Raw genomic sequence first — 22,517 nt, 5'->3', positions numbered from 1 at the left:
ACACAATTTCAATATTTTATTTTACTCTCAAACTTTCCATGGTGATTGATTGGGCTTGTGGACCAGATTTGACTGTTTGGCCTTTGTTTGCCCAACCATGCCTTGAATAAATGTATTACATCTGTAACAGCATGATGTGGTCTTAAAGTTCAATTTTGTCTGACCAGATTCATTCTAACTACATAAAACATAAAACAACATAAAAAACTAAACAAAACGTTTGGCTCACATGAAGAGTACTCAACGATTCTCATTTGAGCAATATTATTAACCAAAACATTACTTTCTATCATAGTCTTAACTTAACTACAAATATTGCAATAAAAAACTAATCATTTCATATACCAGTGTATAGATAGGCTTTCATATGTAACACACTCCCAACCTTAATACATGTATGTGTCTTGTAATATTCTGACACTCAGTGACGGAGACGCTGTTAACTTCACGCTGGTTGCTTTATTATGCTTCAACGACAAAACCCCACACAGAGCAGGTACGGTGGCTGAGAACGCACTTTACAACTAAAACTAGTCACATTTCTGAATCGCGTTCCCCAGCGCAACCGATACATTACATGTCTGTCGTCTGTTTCTGTTGCAGTGCCCGCCCCTCCAAATCCATCTACTTACTTTAATTATTCATTTGACCTTTATTTTACAAAGTAAGCTGATCGAGAACCAATTCATTTGCAGTGGCGACCAGGTCAAAGGCATGACAGTGCAAGACGATACGAAGTTAAAAGCAGATCAATTAATTGAACTAATAAATTACACCATGCCTATTCAGAGAGATAAGGTGCATGTACCGGTTCATTTTAAGAGGGTCACTTGCGACAATGTGTATGGAGTTGCAATAAACTACATTTAATATATTGAGGTGGCTGGTATTGGCAACCCTGCAAATGACATTGCCAACGTCTAGGATGTTAATTTCTTCAATAGTATTTTTATTAAATTTTTTGCAGCAGAGGTGAAGTAGGCTTTGACTCGAAAGAGGAAACCAGTTCAAAGTGTTCTTTTCGGACGCAGGTGGCTAATGTACATCTGGAAAAGTAGTGAGCAGTTTAATCAGAAAGCGAGGTACTCTATCTCAGGTGAGACTATTTGTAGGGCGGGCGGGAGTATGTGTAGTCTCTGAGATCAAGGACAGCGTGGCGTATGATATTGAAGCGCTGTTGAAGGGTGGTCAGTAAAGAACACAACGAGGGCCCGGACGTATGCAAAACAGTGTCGCCTGTGTAAAGGTGAATGATAGTCTACGGCTGCAGGCGCAACATTATGCACTGCAGCTTTCCAATCGATAGGGATTTTCAGAGCTGATCTGTACATGCTTGAGGTACTGACGGACATGCCCCCATCTGATTTGTACAATTCCAAGTGTTTTGGAGCTCTTTCTGAACCTCCCTCACCGGAACTGAATGAAAGGACAAGTCTGAGGGAAAACACTGCAGCCATCAGACGCAGCAGTGGCGGCAGCGGGAATGCGTGGCCAACCGCTGCAAAGTGGTTATAAAAGCTTTCAGTAATTCTGGTTTTGCCCAAGGTAACTGTGCAACTTTTAGTCTTGCAGGGAGCTGGTAGGAGGCGTTTTCATTTTCCATGATGGGCTTCACAGTGTCCCGGAAGGTTTTTGGGACGCATTTTGCTGTTTGTATGAACCTGCCTTTGCTTTCTTGACTGAGTGCACTGGTGCCTAGTTCGCCTAAAGAGGTGCGAGAGTGCCAGAGGGTTTTTTCAGAGGCTACAGTTATAAGCCAGTGTCTGTTCTTGTGCTGGACCAACTCAGCCAATCATGCGCTGTGCAAGGGGCCTGGAAACGTGGTTTTTAAATGATCTTCCCAAGCACAGGTGTCAGGGGGAACACTTAAACATGACCAACACGTTTAAATATAGTGGTACTTGCAAAAGCCTAGTGGGTTTAAATGCAGGAGCAGCCTCTGCAAGATATGTATGTATATATGCGCACAGTGGCTTGAAATAACTGATTGGTAAAAGTTGTTTGTAATTCCAGAAGGCTTCACAGATATTTCTAATGATGCTATTTACGACACAAAAATGCAGTTATTTTGAAATACTCTTATGTAGGTCCGTTACTATCTTCTTCATGCCAGCTGGTTTCAAGCGTTCCGTATGGGAAGCACCATTGTGGATACTGCGAGCAGGAACAGATATCCTATTTAGTTTTTCATTTCATGGCCATTATAGCACAGAGAGAAACCATGTTCATAAGGCTAATTACAAAAGACGATTAGAAATAATTGCATTACAGGTTTTATTAGCATTGCCAATTTCACGAAAAACATTTATATGTGAAGAAACGGTATGTGAAGAATTTAAGGTCTGCACTGCTTCTATTTCCACTGTCCTTGCTAGTCCTACAATACAGTGCGAATCGTAGGAGGAAACAGAATACACAAATAGACATACAGAACAGGGGCATGATAGCTCCGGTAAAAAATAGGAATACACGTTTCTTATATTATGTGCAAAATAACCCTCAGGGACAATGGGCCGATGGTGTCCCCCTTATAGGATAACCACCTGGTTGTGCAACTGAGCTGGTTTCTGCCTGAAGCAGTGTTTCCCAGTCCTGGTCCCGGGGACCCAAATGGGTGCACTCACAAACCTAATTCAAATGTTGCCCTACCACTGACTCACTTGAGTGACGTTATCAACCTATCATCATGTCTTTTAGTCGAATCAAGTGTGTGAATGCTAAGGCAAGAGCAAAAACGTCCACCCCTTGGGCTCCCCAGGACCAGGATTGGGAAGCACTGGCCTAAAGAGTCTGGTCGAAGGCCAACTGGTTGTCCCTGTCCTTGTCCGCCTGGTCATGAAGCTGACCTGGTTCCTGCTTAAAGAGTCAGGACACAGCGTAACTGAATTTATTGACCTGTCGGTCCTCGGAACATGCAAAAACATGCACTCTTTAATAGCATAACCAGAAGATTACTAGCCACCACTTGGAGTCTGGCTCCTCTCTAGGTTTCTTCCTAGGTTCCTTCCCTACTAGAAGAGATTTTCCTAGTCACTATGGCTTCTTGTTGTAGCTTGCTCTTTAGGGGTTTTGGCTGGGTATTTGTATAAGCACTATGTAATGTGGAATCTGAGGATTAACAATTACAATATGAATGTAAGTGAATGTGCCCAGATAATGAGACCAACAGAATCCTCTCTGTTTAGATTCTCTCTGTAGGTTTCTCCCTGATAACCACAGGAATGTTTACACTGACCATTTGGCATGGGGCTTACTGTCTTGGATACCTGATCTTTGCTAGGTAGACACACCCTCCAATGTATATATCAGCTTGTAACCAACATTACAGTGAGAAGAGATTGAGTGAGATGAGATTTAGGTTGTGTAAGGAAGACCAGGTCCGTAACCTCATGAACGAGACTATCTACTGCTGCAATAAATAATTGAATTACTCTCTCCCTTGACAAGGTATGCGATAATTATTTCAACCACTATATGAAACGGCTAATTTCTAACAGTAGCAACAGCTGATGTAAAAAGGGCTTCATGAAATACATTAGGGTGATTGACTCATATTCCGTCCACGCTTGATGTCTGTGAAATATGTCCTTCGAGCAGGTGTATTATTTGTCACATTAAGAATATTTCACTCTGTGTATGTAAATACCTTGGTTTCCAAGGATGTCTGGGCTTCCAGTTAAATGGCGGACTGCGATTGAGGCCCATTATATGCCCTTGATAGCTATGATAATATAGCACTGTTTGTGTGAAATGTGAATGTGCCTTTAATCAGATGTAAATGTTTGTTCAGACATCTTGCTCTCTGATTCCCCCTTCTCCATTTGGTCGGTCACATCGTCCAGTTAGAGCTTGGAGGAATAGTTCGTGCAGGGACTGAAAATTGTCTCATTAGGTTACCTCATTTTGTGTCCTGGATCTTTATATGTCTCCACCAGCAACAGTCAATTAGAGAATTGTAAAACGTTTACTTCCAAATATGATATTACACACCGTACAGTACACAGTATACATTTACAAATGCCCTTTAAAAAATATTCCTTGTTTAATTTTATTTAGCATTATCATTCCACTAGACGTCCTTAGTTATATGGATGCATCCTGCCGTGACACGCCTCAGTCCAGAAAGCCCAACATGCTTTTGCTTTACAACAGGATCTGTGGAGCACATAAATGCAGGGGTACACTAGCACCATTTCAAGCTCCAGCGTTCCCCGCTATGCCTCATCTCAGGTTGGCCTTCCCATTAAAATGACATCCTGTATACGATATGAACCCTAGTGGGGCGCATGTCCTAGTTGGAAATCATTACAATCTAAAAACAGAAATTCAGCCTTGGGATGGCAAGTTTGTTAGGCCTCTATAATAATTTGATGCTGCATGAAATATGTATTATTGTGAACTGTAGGGAGGGAAAATGTAATCTACCATATATTAGTTGCAGCTTTTCTACCCAAGTAAACACCCCAATAGCAATGAGTTGGCTTGGCAAACTTAGAAACGCTCTATTGCAGAGATATTCAACCCTCTCCTCTGGGACCCCCATTCATTCCATGTATTTGATCTACTGCAGCTAGCACTCCTGATCAGACTGATCAGGCCATCAATCAAGCCCTGGAATAGTGAATCAGATGTGCAGTTCAGGTTTAGAGATATCCTTAGATATCTGTGTGTTTTGGGGTCTAGATATCCTTAGATATCTGTGTGTTTGGGGTCTAGATATCCTTAGATATCTGTGTGTTTGGGTTCGAGATATCCTTAGATATTTGTATGTTTGGGATAGAGATATCCTTAGATATCTGTGTGTTTTTGGGTAGAGATATCCTTAGATATCTGTGTGTTTTGGGTAGAGATATCCTTGGATATCTGTGTGTTTGGGTTCGAGATATCCTTAGATATTTGTATGTTTGGGATAGAGATATCCTTAGATATCTGTGTGTTTTTGGGTAGAGATATCCTTAGATATCTGTGTGTTTTGGGTAGAGATATCCTTGGATATCTGTGTGTTTGGGTTCGAGATATCCTTAGATATTTTTATGTTTGGGATAGAGATATCCTTAGATATCTGTGTGTTTTTGGGTAGAGATATCCTTAGATATCTGTGTGTTTTGGGTAGAGATATCCTTGGATATCTGTGTGTTTGGGTTCGAGATATCCTTAGATATTTGTATGTTTGGGATAGAGATATCCTTAGATATCTGTGTGTTTTTGGGTAGAGATATCCTTAGATATCTGTGTGTTTTGGGTAGAGATATCCTTGGATATCTGTGTGTTTGGGTTCGAGATATCCTTAGATATTTGTATGTTTGGGATAGAGATATCCTTAGATATCTGTGTGTTTTTGGGTAGAGATATCCTTAGATATCTGTGTGTTTTTGGGTAGAGATATCCTTAGATATTTGTATGTTTGGGATAGAGATATCCTTAGATATCTGTGTGTTTTTGGGTAGAGATATCCTTAGATATCTGTGTGTTTTTGGGTAGAGATATCCTTAGATATTTGTATGTTTGGGATAGAGATATCCTTAGATATCTGTGTGTTTTGGGGTAGAGATATCCTTAGATATCTGTGTGTTTGGGGTCTAGATATCCTTAGATATCTGTGTGTTTTGGGGTAGAGATATCCTTAGATATCTGTGTGTTTTGGGGTAGAGATATCCTTAGATATCTGTGTGTTTGGGGTCTAGATATCCTTAGATATTTGTGTATTTTTGGGGGAGATATCCTTAGATATCTGTGTGTGTTTGGGGGAGATATCCTTAGATTTCTATGTGTTTGGGGTAGAGATATTTTTGTTGTCTTCCTAATCCACCATTGTAAACCACTGACATGTCCTAGTCTTTATCTACTCTATCCTCATTCTCTTACAATTGTGTACTTTGATGACCATAATGTGTGTATATGGGCAAATCGGATTTGTTATTATAAATAATTGGAATTTGTAATATACGATGTTGGTGTGCTCATTCCCCACAGGGAATATTTTAGCTCAATGACAATACATATTTAAAAAACAATAATCATCAAGCTCAGTCATTGAGAGTACATTTGCCCCCCATCCCCCAGCCTTAAAACATAACAGAAATGACAGAGGACTGACTCATATAAATTTATTTTCATTCCAAAGTTTTATTTCAAAAACAGACATTAATTGAGTTACGGTATATGCGCTGCTTTTATCACACAAAGGGAATTAAAGCAAAAAACATGACAGCAAACAAAACAATACTGAAAAAAAGCAAAATCCAGACATTCAAAACATTTAATAAAATCTAATACACCAATAATACCACAGCACCCCGGTCTGACTAGACACCCAGCCAACCCCAGGCAGTCCTTCCAATCTCACATAAGCAAGAGCCCATTACACTGCCACAGCTCAAACCTTAGCGTTTCTAGCCTTGAAGCAGAACTACAGCAGACGCCCTCGTCACGTATTTGACCTCCCGCTCCCCCCTTGTCCCCTTTCAGGTTTCTGACGATGACTCCCCAGAGCCAGGAATGGGCCTGGAGATGGAGCCCTTTCAAGTCCGGAGGCTGTCGTGCCGGACCCTCCAGCTGCCCTCGTTGGCCTTCCGGCAGGCAGAGCAGCACGACTGGGTCCCGAGGGCAGAGACGGAGCCGATCCCCAGGCCCACCAGCCTCGCCCTGCGGATACCACCGCTCATCGCCATCACCTCGGCAGACACCGGCAGGTACGGGGGGGGGGGGTCTGCAGGGTGGTACCCACGGGACAGGGGTATGGGACAGGGGGGGGGGGGCTGGTTCGTGTGTGTGTGTGAGCGGGCGAGATCGAGGCAGAGAAATGAGAGATGACGGTGAGTGATGGGGATGAGTGAAGGAGCTCAGAGGGAAGCTGGTCTAAATCAGTTTTTTTGTATCGTCCGTCCGTGTGTGTGTGTGTGTGTGTGTGTGTGTGCGTGTGTGTGTGTTTGTCGGGGTGTCTGTATTTTTCTGTGTAGGGCAGACCACTGATATCTTGCAACCAAATCATTTTGACTGTGATGATCAAACACAAACCTTTTATGGTCAATCAAGATGGTGCCAGTTTAAGATCTGCATAAACAGGGTAGCAGGAAAACATAACCATAGATGGCAAGTTGACAATGTGTTATCAGTGATTAGTAGCATAAATTGGGTTTCCATGGTTGCAGTTGTCAACATTGGAATTGCATTGTACCCGAATTAGTCCGATGAAATGATTGAACAGCGATTTAGCAGGGTGTGTCTGTGTGTTAATATTCAAACTTTCATACAGATCAGAGGCATACTGTGACATCTTATTGTATTTCCTCTGGATATTGTCACTATTTCTAATGACCTCTTGCCAAAAAAACCTGTGTTTTGAATGAAAGAAAGCAGTACATAAACGCAGAACGGATCTTAATAGTCCGGACACGTTCTATATAGACAAAGGGTGCGGTTCAGTTTCTCCATTCTTATAGTTATAGTAAATAGCTTGGTGCTGTTATATGCACTTAGAAGAAGAAGAATTTGAGAAATATGTCATTTTTCAGTTCAACTGTTTATAATAATCTGTTGTCTGTAACTCCTCGGTACTCCGTCACAAGTTTTAGATTTTATGTGGACCTTAAGTTACTTAAGAATGTGCAATGGCACTATATATAAACTAAAACTGAAACCGCAGAAGACCGTTATTGAAATATAAATGACTGCTATTGTGATGCATAATTGCAAAGACAATTTGGAATTAAAATTTTGGGGGAATAATGAGTGTTCTAGTCATTCCACAAATGTGATTGACATCGTGATTCACAGTCAGTGCTTAGTTACTGTAACTACCCACGAGAAACTCTGTCAAAATACATTTTAGTAATATAGCAGACGCTCTTAACCAGACTGATCTGCAGCACTTAGTGCAAACATTTCCTGAATAATGGGCATATGAGAGCGCACGTTTGCTACATGTCATAGTCAAAGTGGAGCCTTTAGACAGAAAAGTATTTTTCATTAAATTCCCCAAACCCTAAAGTAACTACAGAAATGGTATCAGCTCTGGTAGAGTAGCACTTTAGATATGCTCATCATCTCACAAATTGCATAGATACAGGAAAAAAGGGTAGCACAGTCTACATGTATAGAACATGGAGTCGTGTAAGAATATTCAATATGTTACTTTGGTAATGGCAGAGCCGGCAATATTCAGCAGACAGGGACTCATTGTGATGCTATATTTAGATCTATAGTTACTGTGTATATAAGATACAATATGCAGCAAATTCACCTTGAACAAGAGGTTTTGGTTTATGTATATATGTATATGTATATCAATCAATCAATCAAATGTATTTAATTTATCCCTTTTTACATCAGCAGTTGTTACAAAATGCTTTTACAAAACACCCGGTCTTAAACCCCAAGGAGTAAATAACAGTAGTGTTGAAATTCAGTGACTCCCTAAGAAGGCCGAAATTTAGGAAGAAACCTAGAGAGGACCCCAGCTCAGAGAGGTGACCAGTCCTCTTCTGGCTGTGCCGGGTGGACTTATTAAGAGTACAAATTGTAATAATTAACAAGGATTTATATTGGAGAAGGAGAACTGACCGTACTCCCCCGGCACAATAATATAGCAGCGTAAGACCTTGGGGCTGAGACAGGGGGGTCCGGTGACACTGTGGCCCTATCTGGGGGAGGGCCCGGACAGGGCCCAACAGGCAGGAAATCATTCCACCCACATTGCCAAGCATCAACCAAAGGGACACCCACCAACCGCAAACACCCTGAATGAGGGCTGAGTATTGCCAGCAGAGTACCGCCCAATTGCACAAGTGCACAACAGAGAGGCAACAACAAGCCAGTGACTCTTTCCCCGAAAGGCATTAGAGGGAGGGCATCCCAGTGGCGATGAGAGCCCACCTGGCAAGACAGCAAGGGTGGACAGTATCAAGCCTTTCTGGTCACCTTCACACCCCTGGGCCAGACTACACTTAATCATAGACCATGCTGTAGAGATGAGTCTTTAGTAGACACTTGAATGTTTGCACTGAGTTTGCATTTCTAACCTTAATTGGCAAATCATTCCACAGTAGTGGAGCTCTATGAGAGAAGGCCCTGCCTCAGGCTGTTTGTTTAGAGATTCTAGGTACAATTAAAAGTCCTGCATCTTGCGATTGTAGGTTACATGTAGGTATGTATGGCTGGATCATTTCAGCGAGGTAAGTAGGAGCAAGTCCATGTATTGATTTATTGATTTATCAATTTTTTTGTTTTAGTTAAGATTCTAGCAGCCGTGTGCAGCACTAATTGAGGTTTATTTATTGATTTGTCAGGGTAACCGGAAAGAAGAGCATTGCAGTAATCTAATCTAGAAGAAACAAAAGAATGGATTCGTTTTTCTGCATCAGTTTTTGATAGAAAGTTTCTGATTTTTGCAATGTTTTGAATATGAAAATAAGCAACTCTTGAGGAATTTTATATGTTCATCCAAGGAGAGGTCAGAGTCAAAGGTAATGCCAAGATTTCTTACAGTTTGTTGGGATACAACCATGCAGCCGTCGAGGTTCACAGTGAGATCTGCCAACAAAGCTCTTTGTTTCTTGGGTCCTAAAACAAGCATTTCTGTTTTTCTTGAGTTTAAAAGCTAGAAGTTCTCTCTCATCCACTTCCTAATATCTGAAACGCATGCTTCCAAAGTAGCTAATTTTGGGGCTTCTCCATGCTTCATTGAAATATATAACTGTGTCATCAGCATAACATTGAAAATTGACATTGTGATTCCGGATTACATCACCCAGAGGCAGCATATATAGTGAGAACAATAATGGGCCCAGAACTGAGCCTTGAGGAACACCAAAAAATATCTTTGATTTGTCAGAGGATATGCCATCCACACATACAAACTGATATCTTTTAGATAAATATGATTTAAACCAGGCTACAACATGTCCAAATAGCCCAATATGGGTTTCCAGTCTCTCTAAGACACAGGTGTCAAACCGGTTCCACGGAGGGCCGAGTGTCTGCAGGTTTTCGCTCTCACCTTGTACCTGATTGATTAATGAGTTCACTAATTGGTTAATTTCTACCCCCACCTGGTTGTTCAGGTCTGACCTGGGAACCAATTTAAAGGAAAACCCAAAGACCTGCAGACACTCGGCCCTCCGTGGAACCGGTTTGACACCCCTGCTCTAAGAGAAGGGATCGATCAATAGTTTCAAAAGCAACACTAAGATCAAGAAGTAACAGGACGGATTTCGGAACCTTTGTCTAAAGCCATTAGAAGGTAATTTTTTACCTTCACGAGCGAGTCTCAGTACTATGTTGGGGTCTAAAACTGGACTGGAGCATTTCATAAATGTTTTTTGTCTTCAGGAAGGCATTCAGTTGTTGGGAAACACATTTTTCTAAGGTTTTTGAGAGGAACTGGAGGTTCGATATTGGCCTGTACTTGTTTGTCAGGATGTCAGGATCCAGATTATTTTTTTTGAAGAGGCTTAATTTCCGCAATTTTTTGTGAGTTTGGTATTATTATTGGTTTATTATGTTCATCATTGGCTGACCTAGCACAGGAAATAGCTCTTTAAGTAATTTTGCTGGAATCAATGAAAATGTGTGGGTTTAGAACTCATTACAAATTTAGTGGATGTGTTGAGCGATACAGGAGCAAAAAATTCCGCATTGGTACCTGGCCAGGGAGGTTCAGGACATTCTCAGGACAGCTGAGATTTTGGGGACTATAACAATTTAAGGAGGTGTCAGTTTTCTAATGGTGATGTTCTTTTCATCAAAGTAGTTAATGTATTCATTACAGCTAAAGTGAAGACGCACTTCACTTGTTGAGCTTTGCTTTTCTGTTAACTTTGCAACTGTATCGAAGAGACAGATGTTCACCTCAATCAGGTTGGAGAAATAAGCAGATGTGATTGCTTTTCGGTATTGTAGTGTACTGTCTATCCAGGCTAGTCTGAATACTTCCAACTTGGTGGAGCGCCACTTTCGCTCCAATTTTCTGGAGGCTTGCTTGAGTGCTCTAGTATTGTCTGTGTACCAGGGAGCAGGTTTCTTGTTTGCGTATTTATTTTGTTTTTAGTGGTGCAACCGTATCTAAAGTATTTCACAGTGTTGAGTTTGGATCCTCGATTTGATCATTTGCGGATTTATTTACTCTGTCGTTGATGAGCGAGCTTGTAAGAATATCTAGAAATCTATCTGTAGTCAGAGAATTTATAGTACAGCTTTTGAAACTCATTGTTTGTGCAGCAAGTGGATTTCTTGTTTTAACAGTAAATGTAATAAGACAATGATCCAATATTCCAGGATTTTGGGGGGAAATTATTAAATCTACAATATCTATTTCTCATGACGAGACTAAATCTTAGGTATGAATGTGACTGTCAGGGTTCCGCCATCCACCACGCCTCAATCACCCCCATCGGTAACTCCGCCCACTCGTTCCTCATCACCAGAATTCTAATCATCCCCACCTGGATCCCATCACCAGCTCACCCTTGATAAACCCCCCTCACCTTTCAGTCATCGTCTGGTCTGGTCTCTACATAGACTCTCAGACCTCTTACCTTCCGGAGACTTACTGAGATTTCCCCTCCTGATATAGCCTGCTTCCTGATCTTCTTCAACCTTGCCAACATGTGCTTCTGTTCACCATCCGCTTCCCTTCCAAGAGAGGCTTTGATTATCAACCAGCTCATTTACAACTGTCATCGTTCTGTCTACTCACCATTATCTCTGGTTCCCAATCCATTCTGCAAATAAAACATTTAGCCTCATTTACCTGTCTGATTCCTGTTTCAAACGTGACAGAGACAGTGTGTTGGACCTGAGACATGTTGGATAAAATCTGTTGAGTTTATGGCGTCAAAGGCTTTTTGAAGAGGATCATTGGACTTTTCCATATGAATATTGAAATCGCCAAAAATGTGAATACTATCTGCCATGACAACAAGGTTAGACAAGAATTCTGGAATAGTTTAAATAGTAGCTATGTAAAACGACTTATCAGCCTGGTTAACTTTCATGCGTAAAACTTCAAAAGAATGAAAACCAGTGATGTGTTTGAGAGTAAATTTATATTTACTGTCATAAACATTAACAACACCCCTCTATATGGCCTCTCACTGGGTCTACAGGTCAAAACTTACACTGACGAAACATTAAAAGCCACCAGCTCATGTCAAACACACAAGGAGTGATCATAATTCACATCATCAAAAATGTTCAAAGAAATTATTTCTAATTTATGGATATAGAACAATTGCCAGAAAGGTACAGCCCATCAAGTCAACTCATAAGGAAAGGGGTCGCTATGCAATAAGCCATGCTGTTATCTCTTGGTTGACTATACACCACACTGTAGGCCTATGAGGACAACATGTTCAACCATCAGAACATTTTTCATGAAATAAAGCTGTCCACACCCTATGTACAATCATTTGTGCAATTTGTTTTTATAGACTTGTTTTCTTGTTGTTATTGTTGTTGTTTTTTTTTGTACTAAACAGTCAGGGATACATTTACAAACACCCACCTACAATACTTTTTAATTTAAACGCCTGCAGAGATCAGCAGAAAAAGGGCACTCTTTTCTTTACTCCACACAAATAAGATGTGTGAATGTTCGGAGAGGGCAGTCTGCCTTTTGAGGAGGCTTTACGGCGGCGTCGCCCAGTTGGACACGGTGAGAGTGAATAGCCACTGACCTTTTCACTGACGGGGAGCCACAGACGTGAGGGGACGCTGAGGCTACAGACCCTCCACACTCTCATCCCACTCTTTCTGCTTGTCCTCGACCATCATCCATCATCCATCATCCCGTCAGCAACCTGTCACCATGCACCGGAGTATGTGTAGGTATTCAAATATACAGTGTATGTGTGTAAATACACGGTATGTACTGTGAACCTTGTTGAACCTTGTGTGCAAACTGACAAGTATCCCCTTTTTCCGTGTAGATATGAACTACAGCAAGAGCGAAAGGGCCTAATGCAATCTGCACTGCATTCAGTAAAGCACAAAGAAAGACCAAGAACTTCACTTTGAATTACAACGGTAGCTGTCCTAGAAAGCCTATAACTTACATGGGCAATATGCTTTTTTAGTGACTCATGTCACATGCGATCAATTTGTCTGGGCCTGATGCGTCAATGTGTGACTCTTCAAAGCAAACCGTTTGTTTTTTTTCCAAGACCAGTGTCCTTCAGCCGTCAAACAGCAACCTCTTCGGTTTCAAGCCAGGGGTCGGTGCATTTGTGTGAGCTTCAAAACTTCCGCACTGGCCGGGTTTCCATTCAAGACAGATTTCTGCATGATGAAAAAAGACATAACAGTGTGTGTGTTTCCATGAAAATGACTTGATGCGCATCCAAGGACGTGTGTAATTATCGTGCTAGTACACATGAAAATTGCTTTTGCGTTTCCTTAGCCATGTACCGAATAAAGTATAAAAGTACAAGTTTGTGGCTTCCGTTGCATCTTTAACTCACACAAAAGAAAAGCTACATCTGGTTTGGGCACACGCTTCACAGACAAGAGCTCATTGATAAAATGGACAGGCTATGGAAAAGTGCAGGAGCATTTTAGCTATTTGCTTTTGGCCTTCGTCGTGATGCCTCCAGCACATAGCCTCCGCTTGTCATCTGTTCTGTTGGAAATGTGGGTATTCACTCTGCACTTAATAGTCATGTGAACTTTGTCAAAAGCAAACACTTTTTCATGATTTCATGATTGGCCGATACATTTTAATTGCTTTTCAGAGTCATAGCGTGAAGACTGCCGCCATTTCTCGCCTCGTTAATTTTAAAATGTTGAATGAAGATATTGTCTATCAATTTGAACCTAGACTTTTAAATTATTTTGCTCAGTGGGCACTCAATAATCATGCAGCCTCGTTTCCATCAGCACAGCCGTGATTAATTTTCCGCGCATCTTGGTTTTACTGTTATGAGAGAATACGTGGTTTATAAGTTAGCGAGAACACAACAAATGTCACGTTTATGATAATGTGTTGTTGTGCTGGAGCTGTGGGATACTTCAGAAGTAAACACACACCTCTGGGACCTGAAGATCCCGCAGTGCATCTTTGACCCAATTTTGATTATTATTTGCAGACGACTATGTCCACCTAGGCACTAATATTTTCCTGTTGGCGAATTCTCCCCTTTAGTTATGATTGCGTTCGTGGGGATCTTTTATCCGCTCGTATTCATTTGTGCGAATGAGAGAGGGTGAGAGGGTGTGAGTGGGGGGGAGGAGAGAGAGGCAGTGTGTGTGTTCACAATGTGTTTTTATGTTTTTAAGACTGAAGATGGATAGCAGAAGAAGGCCTTAACGTGCATAGTGGGAAGTAACCGTGCTATTACAATAATGTTTGACATTAGATGCATCCAATTTCACTTCACCTGATGCCCTAAAGAAGACCCAGCCTGTCATTCGTGGACAGGAGTTGAGATCAAGAGTCATGTAATTTGAGGCTCTAATGCCATCCTATTCCCTATGAAGTGCCCTATGTACTAAGAGCCCTGGTCAAAAGTAGTGCACTCTGTAGGGACCAAGTCTTTCATTTGTGACGCTAAGTGTGTACCAAAATGAATGAATAATGCAAAGGTGAAATTCGACGGTCCTACATAATTGCCAGTTCTGTGTAATTGGGGTAGTCTGGATCGTTGCCATGATTTATGTGCGGTAACTGATCAAATCTAACAAGGTGGGGTCCCGTTGGTCTCAGTTGGTGGAGCGTGGTGCTTGCAGTGCCATGGTTTGTTGACTCTACATCTGCTCCCATTGAGGACCCGAACTGGCAGAAAGATTTGGTATGAAAATATATGTGGTCACTGGATCACTGGATAGGAGGGACCGCTAAATGACATGAAATGTAAAAGAAGTCTTAAAGGATAGCAAGCAAGTTTATTTATATAGCACAGTTCATACATAGAAGCAATTCAATGGGCTTTACAAAGAAAAATAAATCTGTTCCTTAGCTTAAAGATAGCCTCAACACGCATAAAAATAAGTAACAGTTCAAATAAAGAAGACTCCTCCATCAGGAAAAAACACTTAAAAATACTGAAGTACTGTGTGGGGGGGCTCTTTTAAAAATGTGATTTAAACAAACATAGGAAAAAAATAAAACATAGATTTAAATAAAATAAAAAGCAAATTAAAAAAAGGGTGGCGAAAGGCAGCTAGCTGGTGAGTGCATTATGCGACTGACAGGCATGAAGGCAGATCTCTTATAGATGAGAACCGTGACCTATATGATTCAAATTCATGATTGGTAACTCTGCAGTTCTTTGTATAGAAGGAAAACTGAGGGTGGCGTTTAGTCAGTACCTCCCTTGACAATGGCGGTGTCATATGAAAAGGTCAGCCTTTGCGTTTGTTGTTAGGTGGGAGTGGTGAGATGTCAGAGCAGATAGGCACCAGGGTTCGTCTCAATCTGAATTAAAGGGAAGAATTTAATTAAATAACCCAGAATGAAAAAGCTTTTGATATGAATTGCTCCTCCTTTTCAGTTAGTTGAGACATCTTTCAAGGGGCCAAGCAGTGGTTTCCACTGCCTCTGGTTTTATGTGCTCTGTCATTTAGAGGTTGACATTTGTGTGACTTGTATTTTGATGATTCCAAATATTGGAATTTTTTGGGATTCCAGATATTGTTAACATTTGGAACAAATATTTGGGACATTTGGAACAAACATTTGGAACAAATATTAGCCTAAAAGAAGCATATTCTTCTTTCTCTGTGTTATCAGTTCAGTATCAATACATTACCAAAATTGCAGCCACAAATCTGCCATCGAAATGTAAGTTAACGTTTCAGGGGAGCTTTTGGGAAGTTTCCTTTAATGTTAGCTTTGCATGCCTTGTACACATATCTACATATACGTCTATCTTTATATACTAGCTCAAAAATCATGAAAAGTATTGATAACATGCTGGCAATATCCTTGAAAATAAACATGAAGTTTAGTCTCTAGGTGAGGAATCTTAAAAAAAAAAAAAATGATAGATATGTATAATAACATTTATATAATCTCCAACCCTCTACTGGATAAATAGAATGTTCCTGTCATCTTATAGGAAAAGCGATGGCATTTTCCAAGGGAAGAATTCAAGGTGACACTTTTTTATTTTGCCCCTTCAAGGTTAATTATGTCATGCTTTGACAAGAATGATGACCTATTGACATAAATTGGTTTATCAATGGGAACCTCTCATCATCCTTCAGGTCAAAAAAGGGGATTTCAACTGGGGTGGTACCTTAAAAGAACGTTTTCAATAATGGAATTGGTGTACTAGTTCAATTCCTTAACTGACAGTATTGAATTGCGCGCTGGTGCCAATGAGAGATTTTCTTTTGCTGCTTCCCGAAAACAAATATTTTCTGATTCTGTTTATTGAGTTGTAACGACTTGTCCTTACACTGCTCATTCCATTCCAGTGCGCAAGGTCCTCCTGCTCAAGCCAGCGCATTTCCAGGCCCGTCTGAAGTTTGCCAATGACCATCTGGATGAGCTGACAAAAATAGAGATTTTTGGTCTAAACTCCACTCGCCGTGTTTGGAGGAAGAAGAAGGATGAGTACAAGAACACCATCCCATCTGTGAAGCATGGAGGTGGAAACATCATTCTTTGGGGATGCTTTTCTGCAAAGGGGACAGGACGACTTCACCGTATTGAGGGGAGGATGGATGGGGCCATGTATCGCGAGATCTTGGCCAACAACCTCCTTCCCTCAGTAAGAGCATTGAAGATGGGTTGTGGCTGGGTCTTCCAGCATGACAACGACCCGAAACACACAGCCAGGGCAACTAAGGAGTGGCTCCGCAAGAAGCATCTCAAGGTCCTGGAGTGGCCTAGCCAGTCTCCAGACCTGAACCCAATACAAAATCTTTGGAGGTAGCTGAAAGTCTGTATTGCCCAGCGACAGCCCCGAAACCTGAAGGATCTGGAGGAGGTCTGTATGGAGGAGTGGGCCAAAATCCCTGCTGCAGTGTATGCAAACCTGGTCAAGAACTACAGGAAACGTATGATCTCTGTATTTGCAAACAAAGGTTTCTGTACCAAATATTAAGTTCTGCTTTTTTACATAAGTCATGCAATAAAATGCAAATGAATTACTTAAAAATCATTCAATGTGATTTTCTGGATTTTTGTTTTAGATTCTGTCACTCACAGTTGAAGAGTACCTGTGATAAAAATGACAGACTTCTACATGCTTTGTAAGTGGGAAAACCTGCAAAATCGGCAGTGTATCAAATACTTGTTCTCCCACTGTACCTAAAAGTTTCTTGCCCTTAAAAAAATCATAGTTTTACTAACCATAACCCTAATCTCACCTTAGTCTCACTCTAACCTTAACCTGAATAACCAAGCAAGTTATGCCTAAACCTAACTCAGTCCTAACCCTAACTAGTAATGCTTAACCCTAAACCTAATTCTAAAGCAAACCCTTTTAAACCTAACCTCAATTGTAACTTTTTCCCTAAACCTAACACTCAAGCCAAAAAAAATTCCTTTTTCAAATTAGGGTAAGGAAAAGTCTGTCAATTTCTTACTATTTAACCACAGTTCAGAGAAATCTTCGTTCCCATATATAATTAAGTCATAAAGACACGCACACTTCACCTTGCTCTTTTTGTTACTGTGGTTACAGGATGTTAAAAGAGGGATGGAAAATCATCCGCCTCCCTGTTGCTCCCAATCAATGTCCACCTGCTGTCATTCCAGGAAAACGACAGCAATCAATGTCCACCCTGCCATTTAGGGCCGGGCTCCAGAGGAAAGCCACTGGCGGTTTAAGCGAAGGGAAGCGAGCTGTGTGGATGATAAGTCATAGTTATTTTGAACGTAGCCATCGATTCGAATGAACATACGACTTCAGACATATTTTCATCCCTGATTGGGCTTCCTTTGTTGTAACACCCGACCAGTGTCATGACTGAAGCACACATGTCATTATGAGTAGAATAGTTGAAATGGGTTATCCCACAAGGAGGCTGACAGTAATCTACTTCATGATAACCTACTTTATGAAATATGTTACTGGAGATTTAAATTCTAATTACATTGTGCATTGAGTGGATGGAGGATGAAGGACGATTAGAAAGCATGTCTTGAGTGACAGGTAGCTGTAATTGATACGTGTGAAATGTTGCTCCAATACTGTGCGATCATTTCCAATCCCTTTGGTTAATCATACCGGTTTCTTTCCCACAACCGTTATGACGTTTCGGTACAGTATTCCTTCTGTATTGCAATGTTCCTGAAATATCGTTGTTGCCATTTATTGCTGTGATGATTATTTTTCAACAAATACAAATTCATATAGAAATAGAATAATCTTTAGGTTTAGGGATTAGAGGTTAGTGTTGTGGATTAAAGTAGCATTATGGTTAGGTTTCGTCATAATAGTTACATAGTTACATATTATAATTTTTTTTAATGACAATGTTATTCTAAAGTTAGTCTAAAATAAGGTCGGTCTGTGATTGTGTGTGTGTGTGTGTCTGTGTGCGTGAATAAATAAATATATAATAAATATTGAATTAGGGTATAATTTAGATTTTTAATTAAGATAGATACATGATTACAGTAATTATCACCTCCAAGGTAACATTCAAAATCAACCAACGCTTGAAACCCTGAGTCCATGTGTATTGTCTGATTTCCATTGAGCCCTTGGCTTAACGTCATTTATTAATTAATGAATGTTATTGATGGACACATGTAGAAGTAGAACACAGGCAGCCAATTAACTGTTTCAGGGGCTGCAGCTGTTTGTAAACTGAATTGTGCTTATCACTTTGCAGTATTCAAACAATTGCATTCTGCTTACGCAACCTGACCAATAGATATGGTACAAATGGGATGAAGAAATCATATTTGGATGCCTAGCTAAAACACATGTACAGGGCCTATTGAAATTTGACAACCCTTTGTATTTATTTTGTGGTGTCAGTGCCTCAAAGTTAATGAATACAGTTACGATTTGTTTTACACTTGCCAACAGAATGTACTCCACAATTTTAGGGGGATTTATATAATGTCAAATAAATATATTTAAAAAATACAATACTAAAATATCAATTGGATGAGCCTTTTTAGATAATGCTTGGTGGAAGCACCTTTGTCAGTAATTAATTACAGCTGTTAATCTATTGGTACAGGTCTCTACCATCTTGGCAATATTTGAGCATTGTTATTCATGAAACTGTTTTTAAGCTCTGTCGTGTTTCTTGGGGAACGTTAATGGACAGCAGTCTTGATGTCATGTCATAAATGTTTGATTGGGTTTATGTTTTTATTCTCAAGCCACTGTACTGTAATTTTCTATTGGGTTTCTTTGGTCAGTTCTTTGGTCAGAAGTTAGGTACTATACAAGGTTCAGCTTTCTTGCAGAGGACAGCAGGTATTACTCAATAACCTCTCAGTACTTTAATCCATTCGTTTCCCTTTCTATACTGACAAGTCAAATCTGAGAAACATTTGCATAACATGATTCTCCCACTGCCATTCTTAATTTTAGGGATGGTTTTCATTGGCTGATGGGTTTGCCCCAGGTTAGGTTTGCCCCAATATAACACTGTGTTTAGCCTAAAAAGTTCAATAAAAAAACAAAAGATTCAGTACGGAAAATGCTTTGCCAGGTGGCTGAGGTGGTGGTATTTCATCAAGTGCATTCTTCATAAAACTGTGATAAAGTGCCAAAGGCATCTTGAAAGCCCCAGAACACTTTGTGAAACATGGATTAATGCATTTAAAGATATTAATTACAATTTTCAGGCGGAACACATGCTCATTCGTGCCCTGTCTGCCTCTATGGATCCATTGTTTCAGAGAGTTAACCTGTATCTAAGCCATGGTAACACACGGGTGAATTTCATTAAACACACTATTGACAGAGGGTAAAAGAGTTTTCTCCCTCTACAAGGGTGAAATGACAAGTTTCTGGGTAGTAGTGTGGTGGTATGATTTCCTTGGTCTTGGTGTTGGCCAGTATTATACACATGCAAGCATCCTCACAGACTTCATACTCCAACTAATTGCAGTGATTGTCCTCTCTTCAAAAGCCGTCGTCTTCTTCCCCTGTTCAGCAGAACCTCCACCCTTGGCAGGTGCAGTCTTACTCACCTCCAACAGCTTTTGTTGTTTGATGAGTCATGGTCTTTGTGTATACATGACCTTGCTGGGAGAATTCAAATGTTTTGCATAATTAAATGTTAACCTACTCCTCTGGGAACATTCGGTGAGTTTGGCATATGGCAGGGTAGAAGAAATGTCCTGTTTCTTTGGGTAAGAGTGTTTCTCTGCATAACACGTGACCCGCCTCAATGCGCATGTCAGGGTTTTGGGAGATTAAGACGTGAACAGAAAGGCTTATTAAGTTGTTGCCGACCCTGTAACGGTGTCAGGGAAACACAGGGATGTCATGCATTGAACTATGCCCATTGTTGCTGAATTATAGATATATAAAAAACGATACAAAGTGTTTCCAATCAGGAAAAGGTTGTCAGCTGGCTCTCTAGTCACACAGCAACACGAGCAGTTGCAATTATGGAAGTTTGCAGAGAAGTGGGCCTTTTTCTTATCTTTTTTTAGTACAGCACAAACACTGTAATATATAGACACTGGTCCAGGCTAAACTCTATTAAAAAAAGGTTAACAAAGCGGTAAGCATTGCTTTTCCCAGCTATTGTCCTAATTCCTAAATTCATAGACAGAGCTGTGGGTGCAAGGACTTACCCCATGATTACAAAACGGGCGGCTCACTGCTGCCATTACTGGCCAGCAGGTTATTGCACAGTGTCTCTCATTATACAATGAAAAGCTGCTAAAATCACCTGAACAGCTGATTTTAACCCCAACATTTGACGGCAATTTACTGCTCATACCATAACACTGATGTCAAGATCACCTTTCAGTCTCTATAACCGTTAACCTTTAACAGTACTACTGCATTTTACATTTTACAGTCATGCCACGCTTAACTGAAATGAAGTATTTTCTGGTTTTCCATGGTAAATCTACTGTATTGACTTACCTAACACATTGCATGAATGGAAAACCAACGTTGGTGTCTTAGCCAACTCTTACTACTATATGTGTTTCAAATGTATGTAATCCATTATACAACTGAGCAGGTTAATTCTAGAGGTTCTAGATGTAAAATTATTATTTGCCTTTGGAAGGCAATATTGTACAATATTGTAAATAACAATCTGTAGTTGGTACTGTAGATTGCTTTTTGGTCAGACTACTCTATCCCTTTTTGGTCAGACTTCTCTATCCCTTTTTGGTCACCCCTGCATAAACTAAACCCAAAACCTACTGGAAGTAGTCATGTAGTAGTCATTCATCTAACACTTCATGTCATTTTCCCTTAAAAAAGCCATTGTAGTTGTAGGCGACTAACAATGAAAATGAGGCCTATTAATTTCACATAGTCACTCCATACCCTAAATCCAAATCACAGAGTTGGTCTATTGTTAGTAAAACAACTGATATTGACCGTTAAAAATGTACATTTCATTTTGACAGTTGAAAATTGACATTTGATATTGCCAGCTGAATACTGACAGTTGAAAAATACAAAACGTACACCAACAGAAAACATGAAACTATAGCCCCTTTGACAAGGAATAGGGACCTAAGATTAGGTGGCTGTGTGTTTTCCTGCAATTAAATTTTAAAAGGTCAGATGATTCTACTTTCTTTTCCTCTCATGGGGTGGGAAGAGAGTGGCCTGAGTCCCTGGGTGGCACAGTGGCAAAGTCACAGTTAGTGTCACTGTGTCACTGCAAGACCAGGCTGCACAGTGCAATCCTTCTGGTGTGCAAGGAATCTGATCAAGAATCCTCCCTGAGTGCGCAGCGTGATAAGAACAAGAACATATTGAAATGCACAAGAATGAGGTACAGGTGAAACAAGAACATTTAAATAAAGAAAATGGCTTACTCTTAACTGCGGCAAGTCTCACCAAAACAGGCATGGGCTGGTCAGCCATTCATTTACAATCTTGAGGATTGGGTTACAGTTTAGACTAAATTATTATGTTTTGTGGTAAAATATTTCAGTGAGGTGACATGTATAATGAAGCCTACTCTTTCAAAGATAAACATTATCGAGTCAAAGTAATACCCACTTCTTTTCAATGCAACAAACTATTAATCACACTTTTTTGGCAGAGCTATAGCATCAATATAAATATGTCAGTCAGATCAGTGCAAAATATTCAGAGTTCCAGTGGGGCTATATGGAAATATGCAATTTGGCACACTGTCCGTCTCATTTACTTTGAACTGAACTGTGACTTTGCCAGAAAGACAGAAAGACAGAATTTTTTAAAGCCTCAAAATGTTTTATTGCAAATATGCAAGTACCACAGGAGTCTTAACACTTGAGGACATTCAAGTTTTTATCAAACAACGACAGGTGGGAGCTCCCTGTTCCTCAGCTATGCACATCAATAACACAGGAAAATCAACTAGCCAGGCTGATATTATTTGAAATCTGACAAAGGAACAGAATACAGCTAAATCCCATC

General features: G+C 40.4%; 1 protein-coding gene across 2 annotated transcripts in view; it reads left to right on the top strand.

The window, feature by feature from the left end:
* Positions 1-22,517, top strand: part of LOC105021740 (cAMP-specific 3',5'-cyclic phosphodiesterase 4D) — a 213,563-nt gene that overhangs the window by 32,074 nt on the left and 158,972 nt on the right. For both annotated transcript variants that reach the window (XM_013137246.4, XM_013137245.4), the window contains exon 3: positions 6,469-6,692. In XM_013137246.4, the coding sequence (XP_012992700.2) occupies positions 6,469-6,692 (224 nt within the window). The remainder of the gene's footprint in view (positions 1-6,468; positions 6,693-22,517) is intronic.

The sequence above is a fragment of the Esox lucius genome, chromosome 14 (assembly GCF_011004845.1).
Source record: "Esox lucius isolate fEsoLuc1 chromosome 14, fEsoLuc1.pri, whole genome shotgun sequence".
NCBI classification, from domain to species: Eukaryota; Metazoa; Chordata; class Actinopteri; order Esociformes; family Esocidae; genus Esox; species Esox lucius.
Note: the sequence above shows the minus strand (reverse complement) of the source record. Positions and strands in the feature narration are given on the sequence as shown.